Raw genomic sequence first — 16,558 nt, 5'->3', positions numbered from 1 at the left:
TAAATTTTTATAAGTATTGAGAATAGAATGCATAACTAATGAAAAATTAAAATTTTCAACTATAAGTTTTCAATACTTTTTAGTTTTAAAAATAAGGTTTTTGGTAAATAATCTATAGAAAATTCATTATTTATCAACAAAATTTAAAAAAATATATTTTCAAATAGAAATTTAATGGTTCTATCACTATAAAAATTTTGGATAAGAATTTTGAACAAAAAGATTATGCAAAAAATATTTTAAATAGACATGATTGTTTTTGAAAATAAATATTTTAAAAATAGTTTTATTAACCTAAACATTAGGCTGATTTTTCTCTTTATTTAAAATATAACGGAAATTCTTTGAAAAATTAGATTTTTCAAAATACATATCTAAAATATTTTAAATTTTAAATTATGAAATTTCAATCAAAATTCATAAAAAAAATTTAATCTAAAAAAATTCCAAAAAATTTAATAAGAGATTATTTGTTCTAGCAACAAAAGAAAATTTTTTTTAGCAAAAATGTTAATAGTAAGTATACAAATTTAATTTTATAAATAAAATTAATATTCATAAACATAAGACATGCATATTTATTTATTTATTTATTTAAACTAAGTAAGATTTTGGGACCCAAAATAAATTTTTTACTCACAGGATTGATAATAAATTTTTTTGGAACATTTTGTGATACTTTTTAAATTTGGCCCTTATAAAATTTAAAATACCAATTTAGGCTTCTACTATTTCTCTAGGTATTTTGACTAACACATGCAGAATTTTTTAATTTTTCAATTTGGTTCTTCAATTTTTTATTTTATTTTTTTAATTTATTATACATTTCTAAAGAACATGTATTCGCTAAGATTGTTTTCAATTCTAAAATTTCCCTTTTTAAATTACTATTTTTAGACTTAAGCTTATATAATGATCTAGTCATGGATTTAATATCTGAATATAATTGGTCAGGAGGTAGTAAACATACCTCACTTACCAGATCTGCTCTGAAGTTTGTTTCTTTCTCCTCGCTGCAACATTCTTCTGTTGTGACTCCCCATTCATCTATGCTCTCCTTTTGGTGACTGACCATCAGTGTTAGTCTAGTATATTTTTCTAATTTGGATTCTGATGACGTCTCATCCCAAGTTGCCTTTAATGCTTGTGCTTCGTTGTGCTTAGCTCTTTCTTGTTGTTCTTCTTTTTCAACTTTGGACAGTCATCCTTGACATGCCTCTCTTCATTGTAGTTATAACATCTTTCCTTCCTTGCTATTCTTTTCTTGGCCTGCACTTGATTTAATTTGTTAGATCTAAAAAATTTCTTAAATTTTCTTACCATAAATATCATTTCATCATCGTCGAGGGAAGTGTCAGCGTCTGGTTCGTCCTTCTTGGCTTTTAGAGCAAATTTGTTTGATTTTTCTATGTCCTAAGTATCTACACAATGAGACTCGTGAAGTTTAAAAGTAAAAATATAAACTTTCAAGCGTACTTGCCTTGAGGTCCTTAGAGATGTAGTAAGCATCTACTAAGGTTGGCCACTCTTGAGTTCTCAGAAAGATGTTAAGTGTGTACCTTAGAGAGTCATGATTTGTTACCTTTTCTATGAGGTTGTTGAGCTGGGTGATCAGATATTTAATCCTCACATGGAGTTGGACTACCTTTTCTCCCTTGTTCATCTGAAGGTTCATCAGTTGCCTTCAGAGGATGTCCCGCTTCACTAATTCGGCTTCCGAAGTACCCTTATGAAGGTCCAGGAAATTTTCTCAGAGATCTTTGGTAGAGTCGTAGCTTCTGATCCGACTAACCTCCTGGGGTGGAAGAACACTAAGAAGATAGAACTCTGCTTTTCCATTAGCCATGAAGTTAACTTGTTCCTTCATCGTCCATGCATACTCTTCTTTGTCAGCTCCGTGATGATCCTTAGGTGCTATAAAATTATATTTTATAATTAACAAAATTTCAAAATCAATCTTGAAGAATACCTCCATGCGCTTTTTAGAAGTGATATTATTTGGCAAGAGTTCAAATCACATTAGTAATAATAATAGTAATAATTTAGAAGTGATACAGTGATAAAGGTGGACCCCTAAAAGATAGCTCAAGACTGAAAAAAATAGTCAAAGTCAAGGAGCAGTCAACCTTTAAAGTCATCAATCGAGCCAAGGACACATTCCAATGGACGACTAGCCCTCAATTGGCCGGTCGAATCCTGGGATGGCTGATTGGACGATCGATCGGGCCTCAAGATGGTAGGGGGCAATAAGCAGGGAAAACCCAACCGACCGAGCCTTCCGATAGGCCGATCAGACTTACAACCCAATCGGGCATATGACATCCTTAATACAAGCAAAAAGGTTGAGTGAAGATCATGTCGCTCAACGTGTTTTGAAAGCCCAAGCGGGTGACGTTCTTGAGTAACAACTGGTTGACCCAGTGTGGGCCCCAAGGCTTGATGGCTTTGTACTTTCTTTTCGAAGTTTGTGTCACGAAAGACAGAGAATATCATGTAGACAAATCATGCCTTCGAAGTTTCCATCATATCAAATCACAGGGATTTGTGAGCTTATTCAAGGAATGGTGTTAGAGCCACTTTATGATCTGCCCTTTCTATTAATCTCGGTGCGACCGGCTAGGGGGGTGAATAGCCTGAAATAAGAGTTAGAAATAATCTCTTGCTTTTGTTTAGCAAGGATGCACAATTTAATTAAGTAAAAATAAATAACACAGAAGAAATTAATAACAACTTATAAAAATAATAAGAAGGCTGAGATTTTTACTTGATTACAACTTAGGTGGTTGTTAATCCAAGACAACAAAGCTTTACTAAAAATATCTCCTTTGTTGAAGGTGGAGAAACCTCTAATACTCTTTGAAAAGTTTAGGTATTAGCTAGGAAATGAATACTGAAGTTATTGTTTAATTCCTAGCTTCAAGGGTCTTCTTATAACCTCTAGAAAATCCTATCGGCTACTCGAAGGCACCTTCTAGCTAGTAAGTCCAAGGTGCCTCTAACGTGATAAGTTTTATCTGTCGAAGATAAAAGTTTATTTTCGACTAATAGCTATTGAAGGTGCCTCCAATAGGCTGGAAGGCGCCTTTGAAACTATTCATGTGCGGCGCGTTCCATGAGCTAGATTAGCCTTCTAGCTGATCTTCTTCGCGTGGGTGATGCTCAGGTTATCCGGAGTTGAGCTCACCTGAACCCAACTCCGACCTTTTCTTCGAGCAGACTTCCTTCCTAATTTCTCGTCCCTCAGATAGGTCGCGCGTGTCCTTCTTGTCCATCGGTGTATTCTTCCGTAGCTTCTTATTCCTCAGATACATCGAACTCGTCGACTTGATTCCCGTGCCATCTTTCTCGTTCACCATATCTTTTGCTCGACTTCTTATACTCCTAAGTTTGTGTATACTTAGACACAAGACATCAAACACTAATGAGACCTAACTTAACTTGGTTGACCACATCAAAACTATCATGGAGTACTTACAATCTCCCTATTTTTGATGTGTATCAACCCAAGTTAAAGTTAGGGTTAAAACCAAAATGCAATAACATAACTAAAAAAAGTAGATTGTAATTATAACAAAAAAATTGTAATACAATGAATTAACTAAGTTAAAGAATTTTGTAAAATAAGTACAAAGATAAAAATTCTAAATTCTAAAAAATCCTAACTCCCTCTTAACTTATATATATTTTTCTCTCTTTGATCGCATCAAAAAATTAGGAAAAATAAAATAAATAGTTAAAAAATTTAAAATATTTTTCTAGGGGTACATTATAAGAATTACCAATAAGCTAATATTTTTCAGAAATAATTTTTAAAAATATTTTATTTTACTAATTAATCTTCTGTTTTGAGAAAAATCATTTAAAAATTACTTTTCAATTTTGATTTTTTTTTTAATAGTAGAACAACCTAATTTTCAAAAATAAATCTAAAAAAAAATTTAACTCTAAAAATTTTACTAATTTTACTGGATATGTAAATCAAAGTGTCTAAATCAAAGTTTCTAAAATTTTGATTTTAAAAAAATTCTTACTAAATTTTCTTACCATTAGGGTCGTTTCTTCTTCATTGATTGATGCTTCGGAGTCTTGTTCGTCTGTTCTTGCCTTCAGGGCAATTATCTGACTTGGCTCCTTTATTCTGCACATCTAAACTTGTGAAGTTCTAAAGTGGAAAATAAACTTTCTAATGTACTTATCTCTAGATCTTTAAAAATATAATGGGGGTCGACTATTGAGGACCGATCCTGCCCAAAAACAGAGAAGATGGTTAGTTAGGAATGTGACTTTGCAGTTGATTGGATAAAGACTTCACGTGGTCCTGCAAGATAAAGAGTGTTACCGTTGGGCTGGGAAGGGGTTCTCGGCATTGACCCTCCTACTCTCAAGTCAATCCTTCACTCAGTAGTGAAAAATAGTAGGAAACTATAGCTAGAGCGTGTAGACTAATAAAGTTGCATTTACCTCTACCTGTAGATATGAATCCCCTTTTATAGTGTCAGTATAGTGTTTATGCACACATTTTAAAGCATATGCACATTTTTCAAAATGTCCTAGGAAAAAACAAGTCAAAAGTGTCCTTGACACATTTCCTTAAGCAAGCACACAAATCTTTGATGTGATAGGCTGGAAGTTTCTAAAGGACGGTCTAGCTGCTGGACATGCTTCGTTGTCAGTGACACAATACTCCAAAAAAGTATGATGAGATGCGCAGGTGGATCCCACTGTAGGCCGACTAGACGTCGACCGGAGGCTGCTCGGCAAGGACGATTCATACTAAATAGAGCTATCTTCCTTTATTCAGCCTTTTTGTTGTCAGATGATTGCCTTCCATTCGACCGACCATGGCGTGCAGGCAGGACGAGGGTCCGGGGGATTTATGTCTTATCTGTTACCACTGACACAGACTCCCCGCGGTCGGCAGTCTGAACAGCCCTGTCCATCCGGCCATATAGCTTGTTCAACCCACTACACCCATCCTGGGGACCTGTGCTTCGACTGTTTTTGCTTTGACCTCCACGTCAGCCGTTCTTTCTCGCTTTGACTCATTTTTATGGGGCCTCTTTTCATCACTGTATTACAAGCCTCCTTCTCAAGTCTCGTTGAAGGAGGCTGCAAGTCCGACTGATTGAATGGTTAGTATGTTCTGCAATTCTTCATCCCGATCGTGTGTTTCAGGGTTTAAAGTCGCTACTCGGTTGTGACGTTCACAGCTCTGCCATTTATCAAGAAGCTGCCTTTTTTCCGATTGGAGGTGCTAGGATTTAGAGACGCCGCTCGACTGGAAACCTACAGGGTGGAGTATCTCCGCTCTAGGGATTTCAACCAGATGTTGACATATTGGACCATCTGCCTGTTCGGCTATGGCATCGAGGGGACCATTCAACAGCTTAAAAAGGGTTACTATTTTGCAACGGAGGTCCTAGCAACGTTCATAAAAGGGAGAAGATCATGGAGACGCTCCTCGATGTTGTAACCACCGATCAGGCGTAGCTTTCCTATGCATTTAGCAATAGCCTTCTGTGGCAACTCAACAACTTTTGCAAAAATTTGCTAAGTCTAATTCAATGTACATCCGATCGGTATTTTAGAGTTCTTGTTCCCTATCACCCTTATGCTTCTTCATCCTCAAAACTTTCTTAACGTGAGTGTCATGCAGAGCGCAAGAGCTAAGCTTGCTCGAAATTCCATTAAACGGCTCGACGCTCTAAGACACTTAGGCGCGAGGGCTTTGCTTGAAGTCAACTAGGTACTAATTTTTCTTTAAAAAAATTGAGTATACGATCTTTCCATGTAAAGTATTATTGTGCTAGGACAAAATGCCCCTCATGATTTACTACGATTGAAATAAACGATATCATTTTAAAAGTTAACGATTAATTGTAGTAAAAAGTTATTACGCTCATTCTAGATGCTCATCAGAGTCCGTCATCGTATTATATGAAGGGAGATAATCATGGATCAACTTATAGTCAACTGCTATATTTAGTGAGAAAATCAACTTTAAGTATGTTTCAAATTTATATATCAATCAACTTTAAGTATGTTTCAAATTTATTTGATATATATATCAGGAGAGAAGATTGCCCATCTCAAAATTAGTTAAACAAAACTTAAACATCCTAACAATGACATCATCAACCCTATATATTATCTTGTCATTATTTTATTGAATTAATAATGATAATTATTAAAGGATATTATTTGGCAAGAGTTCAAATCACATCACTAACAATAATAATAATGATTTAGAAGTGATACAGTGATAAAGATGGACCCCTAAAAGATAAGTCAAGGCTGAAAAAAGCAGTCAAAGTCAAGGAGCAATCAACCTTTAAAGTCACCAATTGAGCCAAGGACACATCCGAATGGACGACTAACCCTCAATTGGCCGGTCAAATCTTGGGATGGCCGATTGGATGGTCGATCGGGCCTCAAGATGGTAGGGGGCTAGCAAGGAAAACCCAACTGACCGAGCCTTCCGAGTTCCGATCAGCCGATCAGACTTACATCCCAATCGGGCATATGGCATCCTTAATACAAGCAAAAAGGCCGAGTGAAGACCAAGTCGCTCAATGTGTTTTGAAAGCCTGAGCGGGCGACGTTCTTGAGTAACAGCCAGTTGACCCAATGTGAGCTCCAAGGTTTGATGGCTTCGTACTCTCTTTTTGGAAGTTTGTGTTATATATATATATATATATATATATATATATATATATATTTCCTTGGATTCGGTTAGAAATTTTCAAATCCGCTGGGATGATGAATTGGTCAACCCTATATTATCATATGATAGTTTCTTGATGGGTCGGTTTGTCCCTCCATAAGTGTCTATTTGACCACACTAGTTGTGTACAAAGTTGATTGTGCCTATGATCAAGATTGCTCGTGGTTGTGTTGGGCGGCTATGCTTGTGAGTGAGGTTGTCCGTAACTCGCGATTGCATGGGGTAGTCATGTAGGGCTGCCCTACGATTGTAACCGAGCATGATGACTAGTGGCTGCATAGTGTGGCCATGTAGGGTCAGCCACGACTCATGGTCGTTTGTTGCTCGTGACCGCGCAAAGCTACATTGCCTCACGCAAGGCCACGCGAGGTAGGCAACCACGCATTGCCACCTCCACAGGGCTACACGAGGTATTGCGGCCCACGTAGGGTTTTGAGAGATGGTGCTACCCCGCGTAGGATCATATTAGGTCGGCAATGTAATGTCGCGACTTAGAATGCCCGTGGCTCTCGTGGTTGAGGACATATACATAAAAGAAAAAGGAAAGTTGTTCATGGATAAAAAAAAGTATTTAAAAATTGATTATTCGTAAATGTAATGATTTATTATTTTATAATAAGTAAAAGAACCAGGATAAATAATTCACCTGAAATAAACAGTCCAAAATTTATTGTACATAATTTTTTTTAATCAATTTTTAAATTCATCCTCCCATATAAATAGGGTATTAATTTATTTTAGTAAAGGAAAAATAAATAAATTTGGATGAATAATATTTTTTGATGAAAGTCATGTACATATTTATCTAATTAGAAAATTTATTTTTTATATATTCATAATTTATTTCTTATACATACTTTTATATAAATGTATTTATTTATATATTTTAAAATTTTATATTTATTATTATTATTATCTATTTTTGAATTTTTATATTTTTATATTTTACTATTTTGTATATCTTTCTATTTGCTATATTATTTAGAGTAGGTTTGTCCCACTTGTGTCGTGTTGAGCGCATCTTCTAATAGCTACTAAGTACTTCAAAACTCTGTTGATGAATTTCTTAATCCACCCCAATCATTTGACGACACGAATGCATCTCTAAAGAAAAATGATGCTAAACAAAAAAAAAATCCTCCTGTTTTTACACTTCTAATCATCTCTCCTTGCATTTGCCGAAGTTATGACTCAGCACTCCTTGGCAGACGCTAATTGTTGTAGTTTGATTGACGCAGACATGAACCAAATCTCCAAGACAGGCAAAACACTAAATGGCACATGAATCAAATTTCAATGCAAAGATAAAGTTTGACCTTTGTGGTATTATCATCATCATCATCTGATCCGATGATAAGAACGGGACACCCATGTCAGCGGCGGTCAACGATACATGGAGGTCAAAGGTCAATAGGGGCGGCCCCAAGGTCCTACCGAGCAGACAGAACATCCGACCGATCGATCGGATGTCCTCTAGGCCGATCGAATATAGCTCGACACCGGTCGAGCCCGACGCTAAGGTAAAGGAGCTTATGGGCCAAGCGGACACTCGGCCTAAGCACGATCAGAGGGCGATCCCATCCGAGCACAAGACCTAGGATCTTCTCGCTCGGTCCAATACATACACGCACTCGAGTGCTAGGAGCGCCGAGCGGCAAGACCGCCTGGCCCTGGAACAGACAAGGGACGCAAAAAGACGAAAGGGGCAGCTGGTAAACATCATCCTCGAGACGCCTGCCGCCGACAAGCAGCATGGTCAGCGGTCGGACCGGATAGAGTATCGTACGGTGGAAGTTTCCCCAGTCACGTCAAGGATATGCTCGGACGATTGCGGAAGGGTGTCAGACATATTTTTCTGACACACTCATTTAGAGGTATGTTTGGGGAAGCGTGCACGCATCAAGAAGTGTGCTCGCGCCTCCCCGAGGTCCTATATAAGGACCCCAAACTTCTACGGAGGTATGGGGAATTCTCATCACTGTAGCCACAGTTACTCCGCCTCCTTTCTTCTTCGTTGCCTGACTTGAGTGTCGGAAGGTCGTCGCCGGGAACCCCTTCCCGGCTCGGCTTCTTTGCAGGTTCGCCAGAGATCCACATCACCAGTCGGAGACAGCGAAGAACGCCACGCCCCCAGTATCCGTCGACTCAGCGCTCGGACAGGATCACCATCATTATTATTAGTGTCAATGGTTATATATATATATATATAACCATTGAGAAGATAGATCAAGGTCGAAAAGAATGACTGACAAGACAATCAAAGTTAAGGAGCGGTCAACTTTCAGAGTCACTAATCAAACCAAGGACACACTCGAATAGGCTATAGAGATGACCGACCCTCGAGTGGCCGGTGGATCTTGGGATGGCCCGTTCGAGCCTTGGGTGGTTGATCGGGCTTCAAGACGGTAGGGGCAATAAGCAGGGAAAACCCAATCGACCGAACCTTCCGATCGGTCGATTAGACTTACAGCACGATCGAGCATATGATATTCAAGCAAAAAGACCGAGTCGCTCAGAATGTTCCACGAGCCCAAGCGGGTAACGTTCTTGAGTAACGGTCGGTTGGCCCAGTGTGGGCCCCAAGACCCTACTCTCTTTTAGAAGTTTATGCCATGAGACAGAGAATATCCTGCAAACAAACCGCGCGTTCGAAGTTTCTATTATATCAAATAACAGGGATTTGTGGACCTATTTAAAGAAAGGTTCTAGAGTCATTTTTATTGTTTGTCCTTTCTAGTGATTTGAAAAATGTGTAAATATTTTGAGATATGTGCATAAATACAATAGTTATACTATAAAAAGGAGTTTTCATCTACATGCGATGATATGCGACACTCTATTTTTTCATACACTCATTGTTACAGTTTTCTTTCACTATTTTCTTCTCCTGAATCATGTACTTAACACCGAGACTCCTTCCTTGACCTGACACTAATACTCTTTATATTATAGGATAACACGGAATCTTTATTCAATCAATAAAAGAGCCACGTTCCTATCCTAACCAACTACTTTCACCTCGGATAGGATCAAGAAGCATATTATTTAGCAATAGTGAAATTCATCAATCTTATCTTATTATTTCTTTATCATATCACTACTTTGTTAATTAATGATAATAATCCAAGAAGACATTATTTGAGCAGAGTTCAAATTCAAATGCATCATCAATCCTACGATATTATTTTTCCACCATGTTACTAGTTTTTTTTGAATAATGATAATAATAATCCAAAAAAATATTATTTGACAAGAGTCCAAATGGCATTCATCAATTCAATTCTACCATACTACTTCGTTAGGTAGTGATAATAAATTATTTGACCAGAGTTTAAAAATCTATTTCATTTTAAAAAATCTTCACCATTAATAACTTGGCTCATATAGTTGGGGTCTAGTACAAGAGTATTTGAGGAATGGGGTCTAGTACATGAGTGAACTTTATTTTGGATGATTTTCCTTATAATCTCTTGGTATATCATTGATATGCATCACCAAAAACTGGGGAAAAAAATTGCTTCATAACATTTGAAACACCCATTTTTATATTAAATTATTGCCATAGAGAATATTATAGTGATAAACTTTTCCGTACAACAACTTAAATGAAGAGTTCAACAACATCTTATTCGAGATCTTCATTAGAACATAATTCCAAACATCCACCCACCTTATTCAAAGATATCTCCATAGCTACTTAGTGATTTCCGTTCACAATTCTACCTCCATCGACGACGATGACCTGACCATTCACGTAGCTAGACGGAGGGAGGCAAAGGAAGGCCACGACGCCGGCCACATCTTCCGGCTCCCCCAAACGCCCGAGAGGCACGCGATGATTCTCCCTCGCCACAAATTCCTCATCTTGCACAAACTGCCACAATAAACAAATTCATATTCATCAGCCAAAATCAAATCTCTCTTCTAGCTAGATCATAAGAAGCGGTGTTAACTTACAGGGCCAATGAGTGGTGTTCTTATGTACCCTGGAGCTACACTGTTTGTTCTAATGTTATCTTTGGCCCATTCGCAAGCAAGATTTCTCGTCAGTTGATTCATTGCTCCTAATCAAATGAAGAGAGAGAGAGAGAGAGAGAGAAGAAACAGTTCGAAGCAAATAGTTCATACTTCCAAATGATTCGAGCAAATTCAATCAGCAATATGAAAGAAGTACCTTTGGTGGATGCGTACAGAGACATATCCGCCAGGCCAATATTGCCAGCGATGGAGGTGATGAACACAATACTGCCGCCTCCACAATCCCTAAGGAGAGGGTAAGCAAGTTGGCTCAAGTGGAACGCCGATTCCAGGTTTGTGCTGATCAAGAGCTTGAAATCCTCCGGGGTTTGCTCCATCGCCGGTTTGAAGATCGCTGTCCCTGCATTGTTAACCTGCAAAACGAAGAATATTATCAAATCGGTTTCCATGAGTATTCGGATTTGAGGAAATTATTACCAGAATGTTGAGCTTCCCGTCGAATTGGGACTTCACCGTCGCCATGAGCTTCTCTCTCTCGCTCGGGGACGAAACGTCGCAGACAGATCCGGTGACTTTGAGCTTGGAATCGCGCCATTTCTGCAGGCACTTCTCCAGATCTGCCTGGCTGCGGGCGCAAGTGTGCACCGCCGATCCGAGTCTGGCGAGCTCCTCGACGATCGCATACCTAAATTAAGCTAGATGGATGAGTAGAAATATATAGATGGAAAGAGATGGAGTATTCGATCGAGGAATGTAACTACCCGATTCCCTTGGAGCCTCCGGTGACCAGAGCAGTTGTCCCGGAGAGAGACCATCTGTTTGTGTCGATGGGAGTGTGTTCCTGCACGCTGTTCATGCTTCTTCTTTGATTTTTTTTTAGAAAGACTAGAGCAGTGCAGTGAGAAACTTGAGAAGACAAGGCGCTATAAATAATCGCCTGATTATTATCTTTTCCAGCCGGATAAAGTAAAACATTTCGACCATAACTATTATAATAAATCAACTTAATTTTAACATCCAATAATCCTTGGATAAAGACTGATCTAACAATCGTTGGAAAAAAAAAATGTTGATCATGAGGATCTGTGCAGGAATAACGTGTTGAACAGTTCAGAATAGTGGATAGGCCTCGACTTTAGTTGATTAAACCTTACTCCTGCCAGACTTGGTATGAAAATTCAACATTTCAGCTTTCTGGTGTAGGACAGAGATGGTCCTACCATCTCCAACCAATCGGTTCCCTTTTACATCATTTTAATATAAAAGGATACCAAATCTTTTCTAATAGAAATTCCAAAACTTACACTAAAATAGTGCAAATATGAATTTTTTAAATATAATATATTATAATATTAACTTTATATTTAAAATATTTTTAAATATTATAAATTAATATTATTTAATTGAATTGAATTTATTATGTAAATTTTATATATTATAAATTTATATTAGTTATTAATTTAAATAATTAATTTTTAAAATATTTGTTATATTACTAAGATTATAAATATATTAAAATTTATAATATTGATAATTTCATAACAAACACATAATAAAATTAGTTATTATGTATAATAAAATTTTTAATTTTAATAGTAATTATTATCGTAATAAATTTTTTTAACAAATTAATAAATTAATATATATGTTGAATAATAAATTATAAGATGGAAAAATAAAATATTTTAAAGAATATTTTTTTTTAGTATAAGAAATGGTGTACATTGGTTTGGTTGGAGTTAGAAAAATTTTTAATGTTCAAATGATACCAAATTAATATTGAAAGTGCACCAAAATAAATTTTATGATTAAAAATGATCCAATTTATATACTCAAATGCCAAAATTGACTCGAACACTATTCTCTTAAAATGTCCTCAAATAAGTGAGTATCCCAATAAATTGATAGGGGCACAGATAAGATGGTAGGACACTAATTTAGTATGTTTTGAGCACTAAAATTTTTTCCAACTCCAATTAAAATACATTATTTCTTAACCTAAAAAAAAAATATTTTTTAAAATATTCTATTTTTCTATCTTATAATTTATTATTCAATATACATATTAATTTGTTAAATATTTTTATTACGATAATAATTATTATTAAAATTAATAATTTTATTGTACATAATAACTAATTTTTATGATATTATACTTTTAATTACAAGAAAATAAAAATTAATATTTTTATAATTTTATTAGAAATAATTTAATAAACATACTAATATTTAAAAGAAATTACCAATATTATAAATTTTAATATATTTATAAACTTAGTAATATAACAAATATTTTAAATATTACTTATTTAAGTTAATAATTAATATAAATTTATAATATATAAAATTTATATAATAAATTCAATTAAATTAAATAATATTAATTTATAATATTTAAGAATATTTTAAATATAAATATAATATTATAATATATTATATTTAAAATAAACCGTATTTGCACTATTTTGGTGCAAGTGAATAGTGCAACACCAAGATGGTGCTGCACTGTTCGCTTACACCATTTTAGTATAAATTTTGGGGTCTCAATTGGAGGAGATTTGGTATCCTTTTTACACCAAAATACTGTAAAAGGGTACCGATTGGAAATGATCTAAGTCTATCCGACTCTAGATCGGTAGAACCTATCAGGACTCAATTTTCTTACATTTTTTTAAGGCGTCGTACTAACCTATTCTTGATTAATTTTTTAGTCGGTTGAATCCTCAGTACTCAATCCCTTTATTTCTAGTGCCCCATCTTACTCTCATTCAGTTTTCTAGTCCGTTAGATTTTTTGGATCTCAGTCCCCTTATTTTTTTAGAGCACAATTCCAATTTATTCTTGGTCAATTTCTTAGTTGGTTGGACCCAGGCTCAGTCTTCTTATTTCTCTCGGGCACTGCTACAGTCTATTGTCGATCGATTCCTTAGCCGACCAGATCCCCTGGGGTCTAGTCCCTTCACTTCTCCTAGGCACTATCCCAGCCTACTCTCGATTGGTTTCTTAACCGGTCGAACCCCCATGGCTCAGTCTCCTCACTTCTCCTGGGTACAACCCCAGCCTATTTCCGCTGGGTTTCTTAGCCGACCGGACCCCTCGAGTCTCAATCCCCTCACTCATAGGCAAGCCTCCTAGCATACTTCCGGTCGATCCTAGTACCAGTTTGACTTTCACCAGGGGACAACGTTGTCAGGGAATCACAACAACTTGTCAGAGAATAACGACTATTCGTTAGAGAATATTCCAATACTCTACAACATGCAAACCGCGAAACTTTCCTCTGCCTAATAGGAGTATGTCGTACATCCTATATCACCCGACGCCTCCTGACACTCGATATTCTCTGATGCCTTATGATTGCGGAGGTTATGAAATGTAATATAAAAAGGAGGTCCTCTCTGTTGGCAAGATACGTGCATACGCTTGTACCTCGCATCTACTATAGTTCTACTTTCTCATACTTTTTTTTGCTCGACCTCTTCTAACTTGAGCGCCGGAGGGCCAACACTAAGGACATCTTCCCTTGTTCTTGCTCTAACGCTCCTGGGTTCTTGGTTTGTGGTGTTTGCAGGGTCGTGTGTACCGTCGGTGATCCTCTCCCCTTGCCTCGTTAGCCCTCGATCGATGATCCTCTACTAGTCAACATCATTGCCCTCGTCATTGGTGTCCCCTTCCATCCGACTCAGCTGCTAGATGAGATCAAATTTGGCACCATTTGTAGGAACCTCTTTGCCTATTCTACGATGCAAAGATGGAGGATACTGGTAGAATCAACGTTACTATGACACTTGAAGAATACAAGCTGTTCAAAATGCCAAGGCATGAGCATCATTGGGGAACCACCCGTGTGAGTTATAAGCAAGTAGGGCTCTCACGTCTAACGACCATCCAGTCATATTCTAGACTCTCCACCCAGTGCGAGTTATAAGCGAGTAGGGCTCTCGTGTCTAACGACTATCTGGTCGGATTCCAGACTCTCACCCTAATGCGAGTTATAAGTGAGCAGGGCTCTCGCGTCCAACCGCAATTTGATCGGATTCCAAACTCTCGCCTCAATGTGAATTGTAAGAGAGCAGGGCTCTCGCGTCTAATGACCATTCGGTCGGATTCTAGACTCTCACTCTAGTGTGATTATAAGTGAGCAGGGCTCTCGCATCTAACGACTATCCGATCGAATTCGGACTCTCGGCCCGGTTATATCCGTGGGGCCGGTACTAGGAGGTCATTAATGTAGCGGATCTACATTTAATGACAGTCACTGACTATTAATGGTCGACTATTACTATTATGAAGGTTACAGATTTTTCATTAACAATATAACAATGCATCCATTACACTCTTGAGTAGTAAGTAGCAAAAGATTCGAACGACAAATATCGATTGATTTAACTTGGACATACCTAGCTCTTATTCGGATTATGCTCGAACACGAGACACATTAGGTTAGTATAAATCTGGATTTTAGATTCTCACCCTCTCTTGCAGGCGATGTGGGTGCATATCTATAATTTTCACATTTGCAATTTATTTTAAATCAGTCTTAATGCCTTTCAACTCTCAATGTGAGATCGTCTCATTCACAATGGAATCGAATAATCTTCCATCTACTATTTTTGCATTCATATATTTCGACAAAAGAGATGTCGATCGGATTCAGGACTCTTGCTCTAGTGTGAGTTATAAGCGAGCAGAGCTCTCGCGTCTAACGACCATCTTGTTGGATTCTAAACTGTCACCCCAGTGCGAGTTATAAGCGAGCAGAGCTCTTATGTCCAATGGCCATTCGATAGGATTTTAGACTCTCGTCCTAGTGTGAGTTATAAGTGAACAGGATTCTCGCATCTAACGACCATTCGATTGGATTCCATACTCTCACCCAAGTGCAAATTATAAGCAAGCTGGACTCTCGCATCTAACGACCATTCGGTCAGATTCCAGACTCTCACCCCAATCCAATTTATAAGCGAGCAGGGCTCTCGCGTCTAACAACCAATCGGTCGGATTCCAAACTCTCGACCTAGTGCGAGTTATAAGTGAGTAGGGCTCTCGTATCTAACGACCATCTTGTCGGATTCTAGACTCTTGTCCCAATGTAAGTTATAACGAGCATGACTCTCACCTCTATTGACCATCCGTTCTAATTCCAGACTCTCGACCCAGTGCGAGTTATAAGCGAGCAGGACTCTTGCGTTTAACGACTATCTGGTCAAATTCCAGACTCTCACCCCAGTGTGAGTTATAAGCAAGAAGGGCCCTCGCGTCTAATGACCATCCAGTTGGATTCCAGACTCTCGCCTCAGTGCTAGTTATAAGAGAGAAAGCCTATTTGGAATACCCATTTAGGTTGGGTGTCGATTAATTTTATTACGTAAGGTATAAAACCAATACCTAAGTTCCCTCTCCACAATTTCCATTTCCCCAATTCTTCCTTTTCCCCCTCTCGATCTCTCTCACTTGTGCGAAGCCGCTCCTCTTCTCCTTCGATTTGCCGCCGCCACGATTTGTCGGTCGTCAGCATCTCGTTGTCGCTTCACCTTGTGTCTCGCCACCGCAGCCACCACAGTTAGACCTGTGCCTAGCTGCCATTGTCGTTGCCCTTATCTCCCTCGATGCCTAATCGCAACGTCCCTGCTGCATCGTCGATTGCTGATCCTGTTGGAATGTATACTAAAAGCCTAGCTTTTTGTATAAACATTTATTTAAAAATAAGAATCACATTGGTAAAATACCTACATTTATGCTAAGTGTAGTTGCCCATTTAATTTATATTGTAGATAACATATTGTGAGGAGACACACAGAAGATCATGTTATCAGATCTTTATAAATTATAAATAGTAGCTCTGACTAAGATGGA

At 37.5% G+C, this 16,558-nt stretch overlaps 1 protein-coding gene across 1 annotated transcript; it reads right to left on the bottom strand.

Annotated features, from left to right (window-relative positions):
* Positions 1-10,246: 10,246 nt before the first annotated feature.
* LOC122015407 (noroxomaritidine/norcraugsodine reductase-like) lies at positions 10,247-11,642 on the bottom strand. Its single transcript, XM_042572279.1, has 5 exons — positions 11,464-11,642; positions 11,180-11,387; positions 10,899-11,115; positions 10,682-10,788; positions 10,247-10,598 (listed from the first exon to the last, which is right to left on the bottom strand). The coding sequence occupies exons 1-5, from the start codon at positions 11,556-11,558 to the stop codon at positions 10,422-10,424; spliced, it is 804 nt and encodes a 267-aa protein (XP_042428213.1). The 5' UTR covers positions 11,559-11,642; the 3' UTR covers positions 10,247-10,421.
* Positions 11,643-16,558: the final 4,916 nt, after the last annotated feature.

The sequence above is a fragment of the Zingiber officinale genome, chromosome 8B (genome assembly GCF_018446385.1).
Source record: "Zingiber officinale cultivar Zhangliang chromosome 8B, Zo_v1.1, whole genome shotgun sequence".
Classification (NCBI taxonomy): Eukaryota; Viridiplantae; Streptophyta; class Magnoliopsida; order Zingiberales; family Zingiberaceae; genus Zingiber; species Zingiber officinale.
The sequence above is the reverse complement of the archived record's forward strand: the minus strand, read 5'-3'. Positions and strand labels throughout refer to the sequence as shown.